The following is a 16,597-nucleotide window of genomic DNA, read 5'->3' on the forward strand; positions in this document are numbered from 1 at the left end:
CAAGACAAAAAACTACTAAAAACAGTAACTTTTGCCTCTTTGAGCTGTAATTTGAACCCCTTAACACGCTTCAAAACTCACCAAACTGAACGCACACATCAGGACTGGCAAAAATTGCGATCTAATAAAAAAACCTAACCCCAAATTTAAAAATTGCGCTCTAGAGCAATTTTTGAATAAAACGCAGAAAAAACTGCTCCTCGGAAGAAAAAAATGACAAAACTGCCTGTAACTCCCACTGGGAAAGTCAGAGAGACATGATACAAAAACCTCTATGTAGGTCTCACTTAGACCTACATTTCATAAATTGACAACCCCCAGCAAAAATCAACAGGAAGTTTTCTATTCCCCCTTCAAAACAACATTTTTGTAAAAACCGGTCACCTTTCTTCAAACATTATCTCCTCTGAGCGCGTTTGTCATTTCGGCTTCAAACTAACACAGGAGAGAGATTGAACCCTTTTGATTAAAAGTTATCGAAAGAGTTTTAATACCGGCTCCGGTTTTGATTTGATGACCCTTCAAAGAGCCGCTGCGCTGATGTTGCTGTTTTTTCAAGAAGGCTGCTTAAAAGCAGGAAGCACCAGCGTGCCCACACTATGCAGACAAGGTAGGTACACTACACAAAAGTATTGGGACAATTCGGACTAAAAGTAGACAAAAGTATTGGGACACTTAGGACTAGCACCTGCCAAATACGCGGGCCCGACCAATGCTGCTTGCAGCTTTAATTCAATGTTGGTCTTTATGGTGGTACTTGGAGAGCCAAGTGTTAGACTGTAGGAGAGGAAAATGTGATGTCACACACACACTTCTGCACATTAGTGCATGGAGTCTGCTTGGATGCCCTTCATTATTTGTGTCCATCAATCTGATTTATGTTTGCCGTTCCATCTATTCGCCATTATGTAGTCACAGGGTGGTGGTTGATATCACCATTATGTAGTCACAGGGTGGTGGTTGATATCACCATTATGTAATCACAGGGTGGTGGTTGATATCACCATTATGTAATCACAGGGTGGTGGTTGATATCACCATTATGTAGTCACAGGGTGGTAGTTGATATCACCATTATGTAGTCACAGGGTGGTAGTTGATATCACCATTATGTAGTCACAGGGTGGTAGTTGATAAGGTGCTATGTAATTGTGTTTGTAAGGACAGAGGAGTCTGCTGATTCACAATCAATGCACACCGGCAGTGAGCTGCTGGATATTTAATGGAATCCTCATGTCTTTCTACACTTCTGTGGGCCACAAAGGCGCAGTAAAAAAAAAAGCGCACCGCAATAAAAATTGAACAGCATTTCTCGCAGAATTGTAACTTATTGTCGCTGTTTTTGTCCCTCCTGCATTTTAACAGCAGGGCAACATATCAGTGTGAAAAAATAAAAAAGAAGAAACTCCTGAAGTTTGCTAATTGTGTGAACGCCCCCAAGGCACATGTGGAAAAAACTCATTTTATGTGGCCCCTGGAATTAGAAATAGAATAGAATAGAATAGAATAGAATAGAATAAAAAGTACTTACCATGCGTCTATTTGTTTCTAAATGTAGTCAACTTTTTATTTTGACAGCAAAAAATACATGTGCTGTATGCAATTTCATATTTTTTATTAGAGATGTCCGATAATGGCTTTTTTGCCGATATCCCATATTGTCCAACTCTTAATTACCGATTCCGATATCAACCGATACCGATATATACAGTGGTGGAATTAACACATTATTATGCCTAATTTTGTTGTGATGCCCCGCTGGATGCATTAAACAATGTAACAAGGTTTTCCAAAATAAATCAACTCAAGTTATGGAAAAAAATGCCAACATGGCACTGCCATATTTATTATTGAAGTCACAAAGTGCATTATTTTTTTTTAACATGCCTCAAAACAGCAGCTTGGAATTTGGGACATGCTCTCCCTGAGAGAGCATGAGGAAGTTGAGGTGGGCAAGGTTGGGGGGGGCGGGGGTAGCGGGGGGTGTATATTGTAGCGTCCCGGAAGAGTTAGTGCTGCAAGGGGTTCTGGGTATTTGTTCTGTTGTGTTTATGTTGTGTTACGGTGCGGATGTTCTCCCGAAATGTGTTTGTCATTCTTGTTTGGTGTGGGTTCACAGTGTGGCGCATATTTGCAACAGTGTTAAACTTGTTTATACGGCCACCCTCAGTGTGACCTGTATGCCTGTTGACCAAGAATGCCTTGCATTCACTTATGTGTGTGAAAAGTTGTAGATATTATGTGATTGGGCCGGCACGCCCCCAATATTGTTGTCTGGGTGGAAATTGGGAGAAATTCGGGAGAATGGTTGCACCGGGAGTTTTTTGGGAGGGGCACTGAAATTCGGGAGTCTCCCGGGAAAATCGGAGGGTTGGCAAGTATGACTGGGAGACGCAACTGCTCTGTACTTCTCTAAAAGTCCGTGTACCACTTCGTACAGCGGCGTTGTAAAAAGTCATGAATTTTACTTTTTGAAACCGATACCGATAAGTTCCGATTTTAAATTTTAAAGCATTTATCGGACATCTCTATATTTTATATCATCGCACATTACAAATATACAAATAAGTGCTTAAATATCTGCTTCACTCATGATTCTGAAGCAACTTATCCATCAAATTGTACAATGTAAAAATTATTTTTTGTTAAAAAAAAACTGGTAGCTCAATTGCCAGAATTTTGCCGTAAAAATCACGAAACAAAAAAATGTGTGATATTGTTTTTTCATTTACAGTAATACACCGTAAAAACAACGGCCGTAGATTTTACAGTGAAAAAGAGCGGTACTGTCTTCCTATTGACATTTACAGTATACATTGTGAAAAAACATTTTATGGTCAAATTTCGGCAGCTAAACTTTACTCTAAAATCTTTTTCTTACAGTGTACGTACAAATATACAACGATAAATAATTGTGTATTGAAGCAATTTAAAATGTATTTACTGTTACAAGTGGCCCTCTGAGGGCAGCCATAACTGCCATGTGGCCCCTAATGAAAACCAGTTTGACACCCTTTCCCCAAGGCATTGACACATTTGTTAATCTACACCCTTTTTCATCTATTTGTCATTATTCTTTTGTTCCGTTTTTCATCTTCCAATCACTTCCACATTTTTCATCCAAATGATGACAAAATGAGCAGTTTTCCCAGAATTTCACGTTTTTCCAGAACATTTTTCCCTTTGAAAATGAATGATGTTACACATTCTAAGTTACTGTGTTGTTTAATTTCTCTGAGTCAAGTAATATTATTATTTATGATGAATGATTACATCAAACTAATAAGTCACCCAGGTTAGGTGACTTGTCAATTTAGGGTGTTGTCATTTAGCCAAGGATGTCACTATCATCAACCATCATTCTTAGGTATGGTTTCAACTAGGGATGTCCGATAATATCGGACTGCCGATATTATCGGCCGATAAATGCTTTAAAATGTAATATCGGAAATTATCGGTATCGGTTTCAAAAAGTAAAATGTATGACTTTTTAAAACGCCGTAGGGAGAAGTACAGAGCGCCAATAAACCTTAAAGGCACTGCCTTTGCGTGCCGGCCCAATCACATAATATCTACGGCTTTTCACACACACACAAGTGAATGCAAGGCATACTTGGTCAACAGCCATACAGGTCACACTGAGGGTGGCCGTATAAACAAGTTTAACACTGTTACAAATATGCGCCACACTGTGAACCCACACCAAACAAGAATGACAAACACATTCCGGGAGAACATCCGCATGTATCATTTGAGGTTAAAAATTTTTTTTAATTTAAAATTTTTTTTTTCAATGTAAAATATGATTTTCAAGGTTAAAAATTATTTTCAAGGTAAAAAATGATTTTCTAGGTAAAAAAAAATTTCAAGGTAAAAAAAAATTTCAAGGTAAATTTTTTTTTCAAGGTTAAAAATGATTTTCAAGGTAAAAAATTATTTTCTAGGTAAAAAAATATTTAAAGGTAAAAAAAAATTTCAAGGTAAATTTTTTTTTCAAGGTTAAAAATGATTTTCAAGGTAAAAAAATTATTTTCAAGGGAAAAAAAATTTTTCAAGGTAAAATTTTTTTTCAATGTAAAAAATGATTTTCAAGGTAAAAAATGATTTTCAAGGTAAAAAATGATTTTCAAGGTAAAAAATAATTTTCAAGGTAAAAAAAATTTTAAGGTACATTTTTTTTTTCAATGTTAAAAATGATTTTCAAGGTAAAAAATGATTTTCAAGTGTCATGACTAGGACTTTGACGTGGTTTGTTCTCCCGTGGTGCAAATGAGCATTTGGACCAGACATGGCGTGAAGGTGAAGACATTATTTATTTTACACTAACAAAAGAACAAAAGGCGCGCTCAAGGCGGATGTACAACTTGACTAATGAAAACAAAAGACTTGCACGGGGGCAAAAAACTATGAACAATAAAAAACACTAACTGTGGCAATAATAAACAAACTTACTTGGCATGGACATGAAGTGCGCAGACGTGGACAGAGTGTGACAGGGGGCATAAATGCGAGGATGTCGTCAGGACGAACAACAGAAAATGAAAAGCTTAAATAACACAGACATGATTAACGAAAACAGGTGCGTGACTCAAAACGTGAAACAGGTGCGTGACGTGACAGGTGAAAACTAATGGGTTGCTATGGTGACAAACAAGAGTGCCCAATGAGTCCAAACGTGGAACAGGTGAAACTAATGGGTAATCATGCAAACAAGACAAGGGAGTGAAAAGCCGGAAACTAAACAAAACATGACTTAAAACAAAACTTGATTACACAGACATGACATCAAGGTAAAAAAAAAATGTTCAAGGTTAAAAATGATTTTCAAGGTAAAAAGTGATTTTCAAGGTAAACATTTTTTTTCAAGGTAAAAATTTTTTTTCAAGGTTAAAAATGATTTTCAAGGTAAAAGATGAATTTCAAGGTAAAAAATTTTTTTCAAGGTAAATTTTTTTTTTCAAGGTTAAAAATGATTTTCAAGGTATAAAATGATTTTCAAGGTAAAAAAAATGTTTCAAGGTAAAAAAAAATTTATGGGTAAAAAATATTGTCCCAAATTCCAAGCTGCTGTTTTGAGGCATGTTAAAAAAAAATAATGCACTCTGTGACTTCAATAATAAATATGGCAGTGCCATGTTGGCATTTTTTTCCATAACTTGAGTTGATTTATTTTGGAAAACCTTGTTACATTGTTTAATGCATCCAGCGGGGCATCACAACAAAATTAGGCATAATAATGTGTTAATTCCACCACTGTATATATCGGTATCAGTTGATATCGGAATCGGTAATTAAGAGTTGGACAATATCGGAATATCGGCAAAAAAGCCATTATCGGACATCTCCAGTGCCGATGAATATAGTGTTCATCAGTTCCACACAACAGAAATATGATAGTGGGAATAAGAATAAGCATTACTTTGCCCAAATGACATCAAGTGTGGAAGTGTCAGTCGATATTGTGTTTGCTGCCTCCAAACTATCCCACAGTATTAATGTACCGTACCACCTTTACAACAAGACGCAATAAAAAAATATGTATCTAACAAAACAAACTGCTAATAAAAATATTTGTAAATGTCAAGTCCATTGTGTAACTTGTGTGTGTGTGTGTTTGAAGGTGGACCGTACAGAGGTGATCCGGAGCAGTAGCAGCACGGTCTTCTCCAAAATCTTCCTGGTGGATTATTACTTTGAAGAGGTGCAAAGGCTTCGTTTTGAACTGCACGACATCAGCTCGGGCAACAATGGCCTGCGCGATGCGGATTTCCTCGGCGCCATGGAGTGCACCTTGGGACAGGTCAGAGCCAAACTTGAAATACTACATTGCTCGTGTTAGTCTGTGACTTGTGCTCGTGTACAATTTGGGCCCATAGCGTCCCGATGACTGAAAGTTCACTAGCAACTTCTCTATGTACAGTTTGCTCCTTAGCTCTTTGCCACTGGAGTTAAAGTCATTAAACTTTTCTCCACAAAACTGAAAAAGTGGCTTAAGGAAAATCAAATGTGTGAACACTAGAACTGGGTGTAGTATACACTGTTGCGTCGGACCAGTTCTTCCTCCCAGGGAATTTAAGTTACTGATCAACCCCAAGTTCTTTCGATGACATACAGTATATGCTGAGTAAGAAGGACCATCAAGACAGAGTTGGAATATTTTCAAGTTTGTACCAAAGCTTTAGGAGATCAGCTTAACCAATACATTCATATCAACTGCTCTAGTTCAGTGGTTCTTAACCTAAGTTCGATCGAACCCTAGGGGTTCGGTGACTCGGCCTCAGGGGTTCGGCAGAGCGACTCATAGTGTAAATAAAAACTTCTTCCTGTCGGCATATTATGGATACCACCAAAGAATGTTCCCTCTAATTTTCCATCTGATTTGCAGGTGTGTAATTTGTTGTGAGTTCATGCACCTGTTCTTTGAACAAGGTGATGTTCATGCACGGTTCATTTTGTGCACCAGTATAAAAAACATATAACTTTGTCTTGAATTTGAAAAAAAAAAACATTTTATTTTTCACTAAAGAAGGGTTCGGTGGATGCACATATGAAACTGGTGGGGTTCGCTACCTCCAACAAGGTTAAGAACCACTGCTCGAGTTGATCTGGCATTCCAAGGGAAAAACCAACTTCTTTTCACACAAAGAAAACCCCCATCTCCGTGGGGGTTGTCTTCACATTCCAACGTAAGACATTAAACAGACAATCTGAAGACAAAGAGAGACTGGTAGAATAAACAAAGGAAAAGTACTAGATACTCTAAACATGGCTATGTAAAAAGAAAGAACTCTTAAACATATCTGCATCCTTCCACAACACAAATAGGGCCAATTATTTTTAACGCATTTTTATTTTGTACTTGTCTTAATCTTTTTGTATGTGTTTTTCACTTTTCTCAAATTTTCCTTTTAAAGCCTAACCAGGGACGAGGGTTGCAAATTAGCCTGTGGCTAGAAGTCTTATGTATTTTGACATTGGTTACTTATGGGTAGCAATCCATCCATCCATCTTCTTCTGCTTATCCGAGGTCGGGTCGCGGGGGCAGCAGCCTAAGCAGGGAAGCCCAGACTTCCCTCTCCCCAGCCACTTCGTCCAGCTCCTCCCGGGGGATCCCGAGGCGTTCCCAGGCCAGCCGGGAGACAAAGTCTTCCCAACCTGTCCTGGGTCTTCCCCGTGGCCTCCTACCGGTCGGACGTGCCCTAAACACCTTCCTAGGGAGGCATTCGGGTGGCATCCTGACCAGATGCCCGAACCACCTCTCGATGTGGAGGAGCAGTGGCTTTAGTTTGAGCTACTCCCGGATGACAGAGCTTCTCACCCTATCTCTAAGGGAGAGCCGGAGGAAACTCATTTGGGCCGCTTGTATCCGTGATCTTGTCCTTTCGGTCATAACCCAAAGCTCATGACCATAGGTGAGGATGGGAACGTAGCTTGACCGGTAAATTGAGAGCTTTGCCTTCCGGCTCAGCTCCTTCTTCACCACAACAGATCGATACAGCGTCCGCATTACTGAAGACGCCACACCGATCCGCTTGTCGATCTCACGATCCACTCTTCCCTCACTCGTGAACAAGACTCCGAGGTACTTGAACTCCTCCACTTGGGGCAAGATCTCTTCCCCAACCCGGAGATGGCACTCCACCCTTTTTCCGGGCAATGTCCCCGTCAAATAAATACATAAATAAATAAATGAGCAATTTTAAAAGGCGGTTTTAACCCCTCCAAGTTGAGTAATGGAAACTGCAACCGAGATGAACGTGGCAGCTGGTGTGTCCCAGCACAATTCTAACAGTATGAACACTTTGTTGGGCGCAACATAACACATTAAACTTCCTGGGAAAAGCTGCTTCCGAGTTAAACGGCATACCATAAATCGCTTATGCATTACTGCCATCTAATGTCTTGGAAGTGCAACTGCACTGCAAATGAGACTCAAATGGTGTAAGCAAACAAGATGTAACAACCGGACAGCATAGGCTCATTTTAAAATGTTACATTTAAAAATAAAATATATTATCAAATCAAATCCAACTTTATTTATTATTATATAGCACTTTTCACACACCAGCTAGTGGCAAAAACAAAGTGCTGTAGAAAAAAAAAAAAAAAAAAAAGAGAACGGAAAACACACACATTTTTGTATTTATTACCTTCTTGAGACTTCCGAAAAATGCCTACCTCTTTAGGACCAGCCTTTCTAGATATATAAAGATGTGTATTTACAACATTAATAATATATACATACTATGCAAATATAAAAAGGGTAAGCTTTTAGTTATTTTTTGTTTGTAATTGGTTTTTAATCTTCCTTATTTATTTCAAGTTATTACAGTATGTCTCTATATACATATTTATTTTTTATTTTTTAAATTAATTTTGACCAAAGGGGGTGCATTTAAATTTCTTACACACACTTGTTATTACATATGTTGGCCAGAGGGGGAGCACTTCAAATGTTTACACACACTTGTTACTATATATGTTGGCCAGAGGGGGAGCACTTCAAATGTTTACACACACTTGTTATTACATATGTTGGCCAGAGGGGGAGCACTTCAAATGTTTACACACACTTGTTATTTCATATGTTGACCAGAGGGGGAGCACTTTTAAAAGCGACACACAGTCAATTTGAAAAATCCCTCCTTTTTGGGACCACCCTCATTTTGCAAATGAGATATTCTCTATAAGATGCAATGGTTTTCTGTATTGGGACCATGATTTATGTCATCACTTGTTCACACCTCCTCATATGGAAGCTACTTTTCCTTGTTGATGTCCCAGGAAGGGTAGAAATACAAGACACACACACACACACACACACACACACACACACACACACACACACACACACACACACACACACACACACACACACACACACACAGCACTATGACAATAACTAAACAAAAACAAAACATGGCACATCACTGAGGACTTGTGGAAACACGACACCTTTAAGGCATTCACACTGGAGAATAATTAAAATTAATGCCATCTGAAAAAAACAATATTCTGAAACATATGGTCAAATATATGAAAAAATAAAATAAAAATATAAATGATACATTATTAAGTTAATAAAAAAAACGCAAAATTGGTTATAATATTAATAGTTAAAATAGAAAACAACACAATAAATAATAAAAAAACCCATAAGAGTTTAACATGATCAGTAAAAACTCTGATTGAAAAGATGTGTCTTTGGCCTAAACAATTAACATTTATTAACACATACAAAAGTACTGAAAACTGGTACCGCTGAGTGCTGGTATTGATTCGCAGAAGAAATGGTACCGTGTGTGTACGGTACTCATCCCTACCAGTACATTCAACTTCATAGCAAAGACTACTTCTTGGCTACAGAAACACCTGTAATTGTTACACGACTACAATTGAAATGATAAATTAAAAACATTTTTAAAACAATGAACTAGTGTTGTCCCGGTACCAGTACCAAAATGTATTTCGATACTTTTGATACTTTTCGATACTTTTCTAAATAAAAAGGACCACAAAAAATGGCATTAATTGGCTTTATTTTAACAAAAAAAATCGTAGGGTACATGAAACATATGTTTATTATTGCAATTTAGTCCTTAAATAAAATAGTGAACATACTAGACAACTTGTCTTTTAGTAGTAAGTAAACAAACAAAGACTCCTAATTAGTCTATGCAGTAACATATTGTGTCTTTTATTATTCTTTTATTTTGTCAACATTATGAGGGACAAACTGTAAAAATTGATTATTAATATACTTGTTCATTTACTGTTAAAATCTGCTTATTTTCTCTTTTAACATGTTCTATCGACACTTCTGTTAAAATGTAATAATCACTTATTCTTCTCTTCTTTAATACTTTACATTAGTTTTGGATGATACCACAAATGTAGGTATGGATCCGATACCAAGTAGTTACAGGATCATACATTGGTCATATTCAAAGTCCTCATGTGTCCAGGGACGTACTTCCTGACTTTATAAACATAATTTTTAAAAACAAAAGAAAAAAGATTTTGTGACAATAACAAATATAGATGTAATCTTAGTAGCATCGCCTCGATACGCTCTTGTACTTGGTATCATTACAGTGGATAGCAGGTGTAGATCCACCCATGGCGTTTGTTTACATTGTGACGCCGGTGAGCTATTGTATCCTCCTACGGTGTGTAGTGAAGCATGTTTAGCTATTCCTCCTCCTGCAGGGATGATACTTATTTGTCGCCATGGAGACAAAGATTAGTGATTTAGAAGTAGCTAAAACACTGCCGACTTCGCATAGATGTTAGCTGCTAGCTAGCTAGCCATGTCTTAAAGCACCTCTTCCTGAGGGTGTTTCAGTTTTATAACTTCACCTTTATCTTTACTTTTTAAGCAAAAATGCGTCCGTTCTCCCTTTTCTGTCTACACACTGTGTCTGCTTGTAAGTACTCCGTGTGTTTGCGCTGCCGAACATGCTCCTCTGCTCGTAAAACCAGCAATGTCACGACATCTCGTCATGCCCGTTAAAAAGAAATAATAATAAATTGTGAACCGGTACTTTTCAAACAGAGAATAGTACCGTTTTTGATTCATTAGTACCGCGATATTATACTAGTACCGGTATACCGTACAACCCTACAATGAACGTTGATTAACATATTTGAACACACACAAAAGTGTATGGTTGAGTACTAGTTCTGATTCCCAGGTACCGAGAATTGGCATGGTATTGTCATGTCTGTGTAATCATGTTTTGTTTTAAGTCATGTTTTTGTTTAGTTATAGGAATCTTTAGTTTCTGGCTTTTCACTCCCTTGTCTTGTTTCCATGATTACCCATTAGTTTCACCTGTTCCACGTTTGGACTCATTGTGCACTCTTGTTTGTCACCATAGCAACCATTAGTTTTCACCTGTCACATCACGCACCTGTTTCACGTTTTGAGTCACGCACCTGTTTTCGTTAATCATGTCCATAATATTTAAGTTCATTCATTTTCTGTTGTTCGTCCTGGAGTCATAGCCTTTCTCACCCTGCTATCCTCGCGTTTTCAAGCCCTGTTCACGGTCCCATGCCACATTAAGTGTTTTGTTATTTCGTGTTCAGTTTCTGCCTTTGTGCAAGTTTTGTTTTCATTCGCCAAGTTTTTTACCTCCGCCAAAGTGCGCGCTTTTCGTTTATTCTTTGTTTGATAAATAAATCATGTACCCACCTTCAAGCCATGTCCGATCCAAATTCTCTTGCATTTTGGGAAAACAAAAACTCCACAGTCCGAGTCGTGACAGGTATCGATTCAAATGTGAAAGGTCCCCACCCCTATAGATAACTAAACATGGAATTCAGCTCATTGAGTTTTTAACCATGAATGTGTGCACTGCAAAAAGTCAGTGTTCAAAAACAAGAAAAGAAAAAAAAAATTAGGAGTATTTTACTTGAACAAAGCAAAATTATCTGCCAATAGAACAAGAAAATTTGGCTTGTCAAGACAAGTAAAATTAGCTAACCTCAATGAACCCAAAGATACCTTAAAATAAGTATATTCTCACTAATAACAAGTGCACTTTTCTTGATAGAAAAAAATGAGTCTTTTTTTCTCAATATGTTAAAAAATATTTTTAAATTAAGTAAATGCAAGTGCCATTATCTTGACATAATGATATGCGCTCGGCATTAAATTTCTTGAAACCAGCAAACTTATATTAAAAACTAGTTTATTTTTTCTCAATATATTGAGAATATTTCTCAATATGTTGAGAAATATTCTTCAATGAAGTAAATGCAAGTGCCATTATCTTGACATAATAATATGCGCTCGGCATTACATTTCTTGAAACCAGCAAACTTATACTAAAAACTAGTTTATTTTTCTTAATGGAAAGGAAGCAGTTAAGAATATGTTTCTTAACTGCGAGAGATCATTTAGGAACAAAACACTTAAAACAAGTAAAACACTCTAACATAAAATCTGCTTAGTGAGAAGAATGATCTTATCAGACAAAAAATAAGCAAATATCACCCTTATTTGAGATATTTCATCTTACTTAGATTTGACTTTTTGCAGTGTGGTATTATTGACACTGCTGTGTATGGAATCCCAATGGTATGTTTTTTTGCCTGAAGTCAGCTACTGTCACCCACTCCATGTACATTATGGGATGTCGTCCTTGAGCGCCTGGAGTCGTGAAAAGAACGCACTTTTTTTGAAATTCAAAACACTTGCGAGCAGAGTGGGCGCCGTTACCTGCTTTTTCCCCTCTCTCTTGCAGGCTTGTCCCTGCCTCTCCACGCTGCAATCAATATTGAAATATGTGCCTTATTTATGACTTCAGCTCGTTAAACAAGAGCAATTAAAGAGGGTGAAAAAAATGGATGCCGGGCTCATTAAGAAGAGCGACGACCTGGGCTGACATGAAAGCTAAGCAGTTAAAATTTCGTTTCTTCGCCTCAAACCAAGCCGGGAGATTTACAACATCACGAGGGGGAACTTGGATTAGCCACACAAAAGAAGACGACTTTAAAGGTGTTAGCCGGAGGTTTACTGAAATTGGATGACGCGGAGTCAACAACATATTCAATACAAGTCTTACCCGGAGCTTTCTTCCATTATAGTCGCATCAGCGCTTCAAATTGGTGTGGTGTCCGGCACCAGAGTCATGTCAGGATAATTGTATCTAAGTTATCACAAAACTTTGTGTTACATTGAGATCAGCTTGCCCTGCGAGAGGACAACAGCTGTCTTTGATCCTACCAAGCAGAAGGCTTGTAAAACTCCACTGTGTAGGATGGGGAGCGACATGAAGGCGTCGGTTTCTTTGATGTATTGTAATCCACAGAGAGATATTGTCTTGACCCGAGATCTACAAAGCAGAGAGGAAGCAGGACCCGCCCAAGCTCCAGGCACACTGTAAAAAAGAAATCCTATTTTTATGGTTAATTTACTCTAAATTTCGACTGTAATTTTACTATTTTTTTTTAAATAGTTTATAAAACTGTAGAATTGAAGACATTATCTGTAAATAAACAATCCGCCTGTTATTTTAAGTAATATGCCAGTAATGACAAACTTTTTTTTACAGAAAAATACCAAATTAATTATACATAGCATTTTCTTTTTTCTTAAATTACTTTCAAATTCATGTGAAATTACAGTAATTATCTTTCATTAAATATGTAGCTTGTTATATAAAAGTCTATGTCCATACTAACAATCTAACACAGCGGTGTCAAACTCAAATACAGTGGGCCAAAATTTTAAACTGAACAAATTAACCTTTAACGTACTCTACGAGCTATCGTCACGTCCGCTTTTCATCCATTCTAACATCGTTCCGACCCAGTCACAAGATATGTGCGGCTTCTACACGCACACATGAGCGAATGCAACGCATACTTCATCAACAGCCACACAGGTTACACTGAGGTTGCCAGTATAAAAAACTTTAACACTGTTAGAAATATGCGCCACACTGTGAATCCACACCAAACAAGAATGACAAACACATTTCGGGAGAACATCCGCACCGTAACACAACATAAACACAACAGAACAAATACCCAGAATCCTTTGCAGCTATAACTCTTCCGGGATGCTACAAAATACACCCCCGCTACCACCAAACCTCCCCCCACACACACACCTTGTAGCGTCCCAGAAGAGTTTGCGCTGCAAAGGGTTCTGGTTCTGTGTGGATTCACAATGTGGCGTATATTTCTAACAGTGTTAAAGTTTTTTATTCGGTTACCCTCAGTGTAACCTGTATCACTGTTGATGAAGTATGCGTTGCATTCTAATATATATATATATATGTATATGTATATGTGTGTGCGCGCGTGCGTGCAGAAGCTGCACATGTAGCTGCCAGTAGATGACCGTTCTTTTACAGAATTTTTTTTTACAGTGCACCTTTTCTTTGAACTGTTTTGTGACAAAGGCAGTGGCTGTTTACAACCCCCTTCCTATAGAAACAGCTGTTGCCATGTAATCAGGGAAAGTCCAAATAAAAGAGGAGGCTTACAATCTTTCGTCAGAGCGTGGGACGACACTGTACAAGGGTACAGTGTCTACGCCTTTCTCCTCATTGAGCCAAATGTTATTCTGTCTCTGTTTAATTCCTTGCTTCTTGTCTTGTTTAATAGATGTCATCAGTGTTTGAACCTGACAGTCATGTCAGCTTATTTGTAAGCAAGTTGTTTATTGTACATCACTTTTGGAGTGGTCCGCCTTGTATGGAGGCAGGAAATGGGACTAAATAAATAAATACATCTTAAATAATGTGTCATTAATTAAAAAGTCAAAGTTAAAGTACCAATGATTGTCACACACACTAGGTGTGGCAAAATTATTCTCTGCATTTGACCCATCACCCTTGATCACATCCTGGGAGGTGAGGGGAGCAGTGAGCAGCAGCGGTGGCCTCGCCCGGGAATAATTTTTGGTGATCTAACCCCCAATTCCAACCCTTGATGCTGAGTGCCAAGCAGGGAGGTAATGGCTCCCATTTTTATAGTCTTTGGTACGACTCGACCGGGGTTTGAACTCACAACCTACCCATCTCAGGGCAGACACTCTAACCACTAATTAATTATAATTGTGAAGTGAAGTGAATTAGATTTTTTATAGCGTTTTTCTCTAGTGACTCAAAGAGCTTTACATAGTGAAACCCAATATCTAAATTACATTTAAGCCAGTGTAGGTGGAACTGGGGGAAAGGTGGGTAAAGTGTCTTGCCCAAGGACACAACGGCAGTGACTAGGATGGAGGAAGCGGGAATCGAACCTGGAACCCTCAAGTTGCTGGCACAGCCACTTTACCAACCGAGCTATGCCGCCCTGAATTACAATCGTGTGTCAAAAATGTAAATCTAAACCAAGACAATTTATCATTTAAACATTGATTGCATTATTTCATGATTTATGTAATGATTTAATTAATCAATGAAACATCCAAGATTTATTTATCTATTTAATTTTGTCCCATTTTGGCCTAGGCTTGTCCTGACACCAAATTGTATTTTGATACTTTTCTAAATAAAGGGGACCACAAAAGATGGCATTGTTGGCTTTATTTTAACAAAAAATCTTAGGGTACATGAAACATATGTTTATTATTGTCATTTAGTCCTTAAATAAAATAGTGAACATACTAGACAACTTGTCTTTTAGTAGTAAGTAAACAAACAAAGACTCCTAATTAGTCTATGCAGTAACATATTGTGTCATGTATACACCTATTATTTTGTACACATTATAAAGGACAAACTGTAAAAAAATATTATCAATCTACTTGTTAATTTACTGTTGATACCTGCTTATTTTCTGTTTTAACATGTTCTATCTACACTTCTGTTAAAATGTAATAATCACTTATTCTTCTGTTGTTTGGATACTATACATTAGTTTTGGATGATACCACAAATTTAGGTATCGATCCGATACCAAGTAGTTACAGGATCATACATTGGTCATATTCTAAGTCCTCATGTGTCCAGGGACGTATTTCCAGAGTTTATAAACATAATATGAATTTTTTTTAAAGGAAAAAAGACTTTGTGACGATAAAAAATATCGATGTAATCATAGTACCGTATTTTCCGCACCATAAGCCGCCCTGGGTTATAAGCCGCGCCTTCAATGAACGGCATATTTCAAAACTTTGTCCACCTATAAGCCACCCCGTGTTATAAGCCGCATCTAACTGCGCTAAAGGAATGTCAAAAAAACAGTCACATAGGTCAGTCAAACTTTAATAATATATTAAAAACCAGCGTGATGTGGGCGCGCATGGAGTCGTATATCAACATGGACGGAGCTGCGTGAAAAAAGCCACCCGGCCTCTTCGCGTAAACTTACCTTAACCACTCGCTCATCTTTTCTTCATCCATCCATCCCTTCGAGTTAGCTTTTATGATGACGCCAGCTGGAAGGGTCTCTTTTGGCAAGGTCTTCCTTTTGAAAATCACCATGGGTGGAAGTTTCTGGCCATTAGCATGGCAAGCTAGAACCACAGTGAAGGATGACTTCCATTCCCTGTGGTGCGAATATTCACCGTACGTGCTCCCGTTGTATCCACAGTGCGGTTCACAGGAATATCAAAAGTCAGTGGAACCTCGTCCATGTTGATAATGTTCTCTGGCCGGATCTTTTTTTCAGCTATCTTGTTTTTACAATATGCACGGAAAGTAGCCAGCTTTTCTTGAAAGTCTTTAGGCAGTTGCTGTGAAATAGTAGTCCGTGTGCGGATGGAGAGATTGCGTCTTTTCATGAACCGGAAACCTGTCGGTCGCTTAGTAGGAGCCATTTTGTGGTCTTTACAGATGTAAACACACAAAGGAAATGAAACGTAATATCCGCGCGCTTCTTCTTCTTCTTCTTCTACGCGGGCGGGTGGTTGCTTACAGTAGAAGAAGAAGCGCTTCCTGTTCTATGGGGGCGGGTGCTTACCTTGGCGGTTGCTTGCGTAGAAGAAGAAGCACTTCCTCTTCTACGGGGAAAAAAGATGGCGGCTGTTTACCGTAGTTGCGAGACCGAAACTTTATGAAAATGAATCTTAATATTAATCCATATATAAAGCGCACCGGGTTATAAGCCGCACTGTCAGCTTTTGAGTAAATTT

General features: G+C 38.1%; 1 protein-coding gene across 2 annotated transcripts in view; it reads left to right on the forward strand.

Annotated features, from left to right (window-relative positions):
- LOC133621257 (copine-4) overlaps positions 1-16,597 on the forward strand; it is a 112,186-nt gene that overhangs the window by 31,703 nt on the left and 63,886 nt on the right. For both annotated transcript variants that reach the window (XM_061983266.2, XM_061983265.1), the window contains exon 3: positions 5,621-5,800. In XM_061983266.2, coding sequence (XP_061839250.1) covers positions 5,621-5,800 — 180 coding nt within the window. The remainder of the gene's footprint in view (positions 1-5,620; positions 5,801-16,597) is intronic.

Source organism: Nerophis lumbriciformis, linkage group LG21 (genome assembly GCF_033978685.3).
Source record: "Nerophis lumbriciformis linkage group LG21, RoL_Nlum_v2.1, whole genome shotgun sequence".
Lineage (NCBI taxonomy): Eukaryota > Metazoa > Chordata > Actinopteri > Syngnathiformes > Syngnathidae > Nerophis > Nerophis lumbriciformis.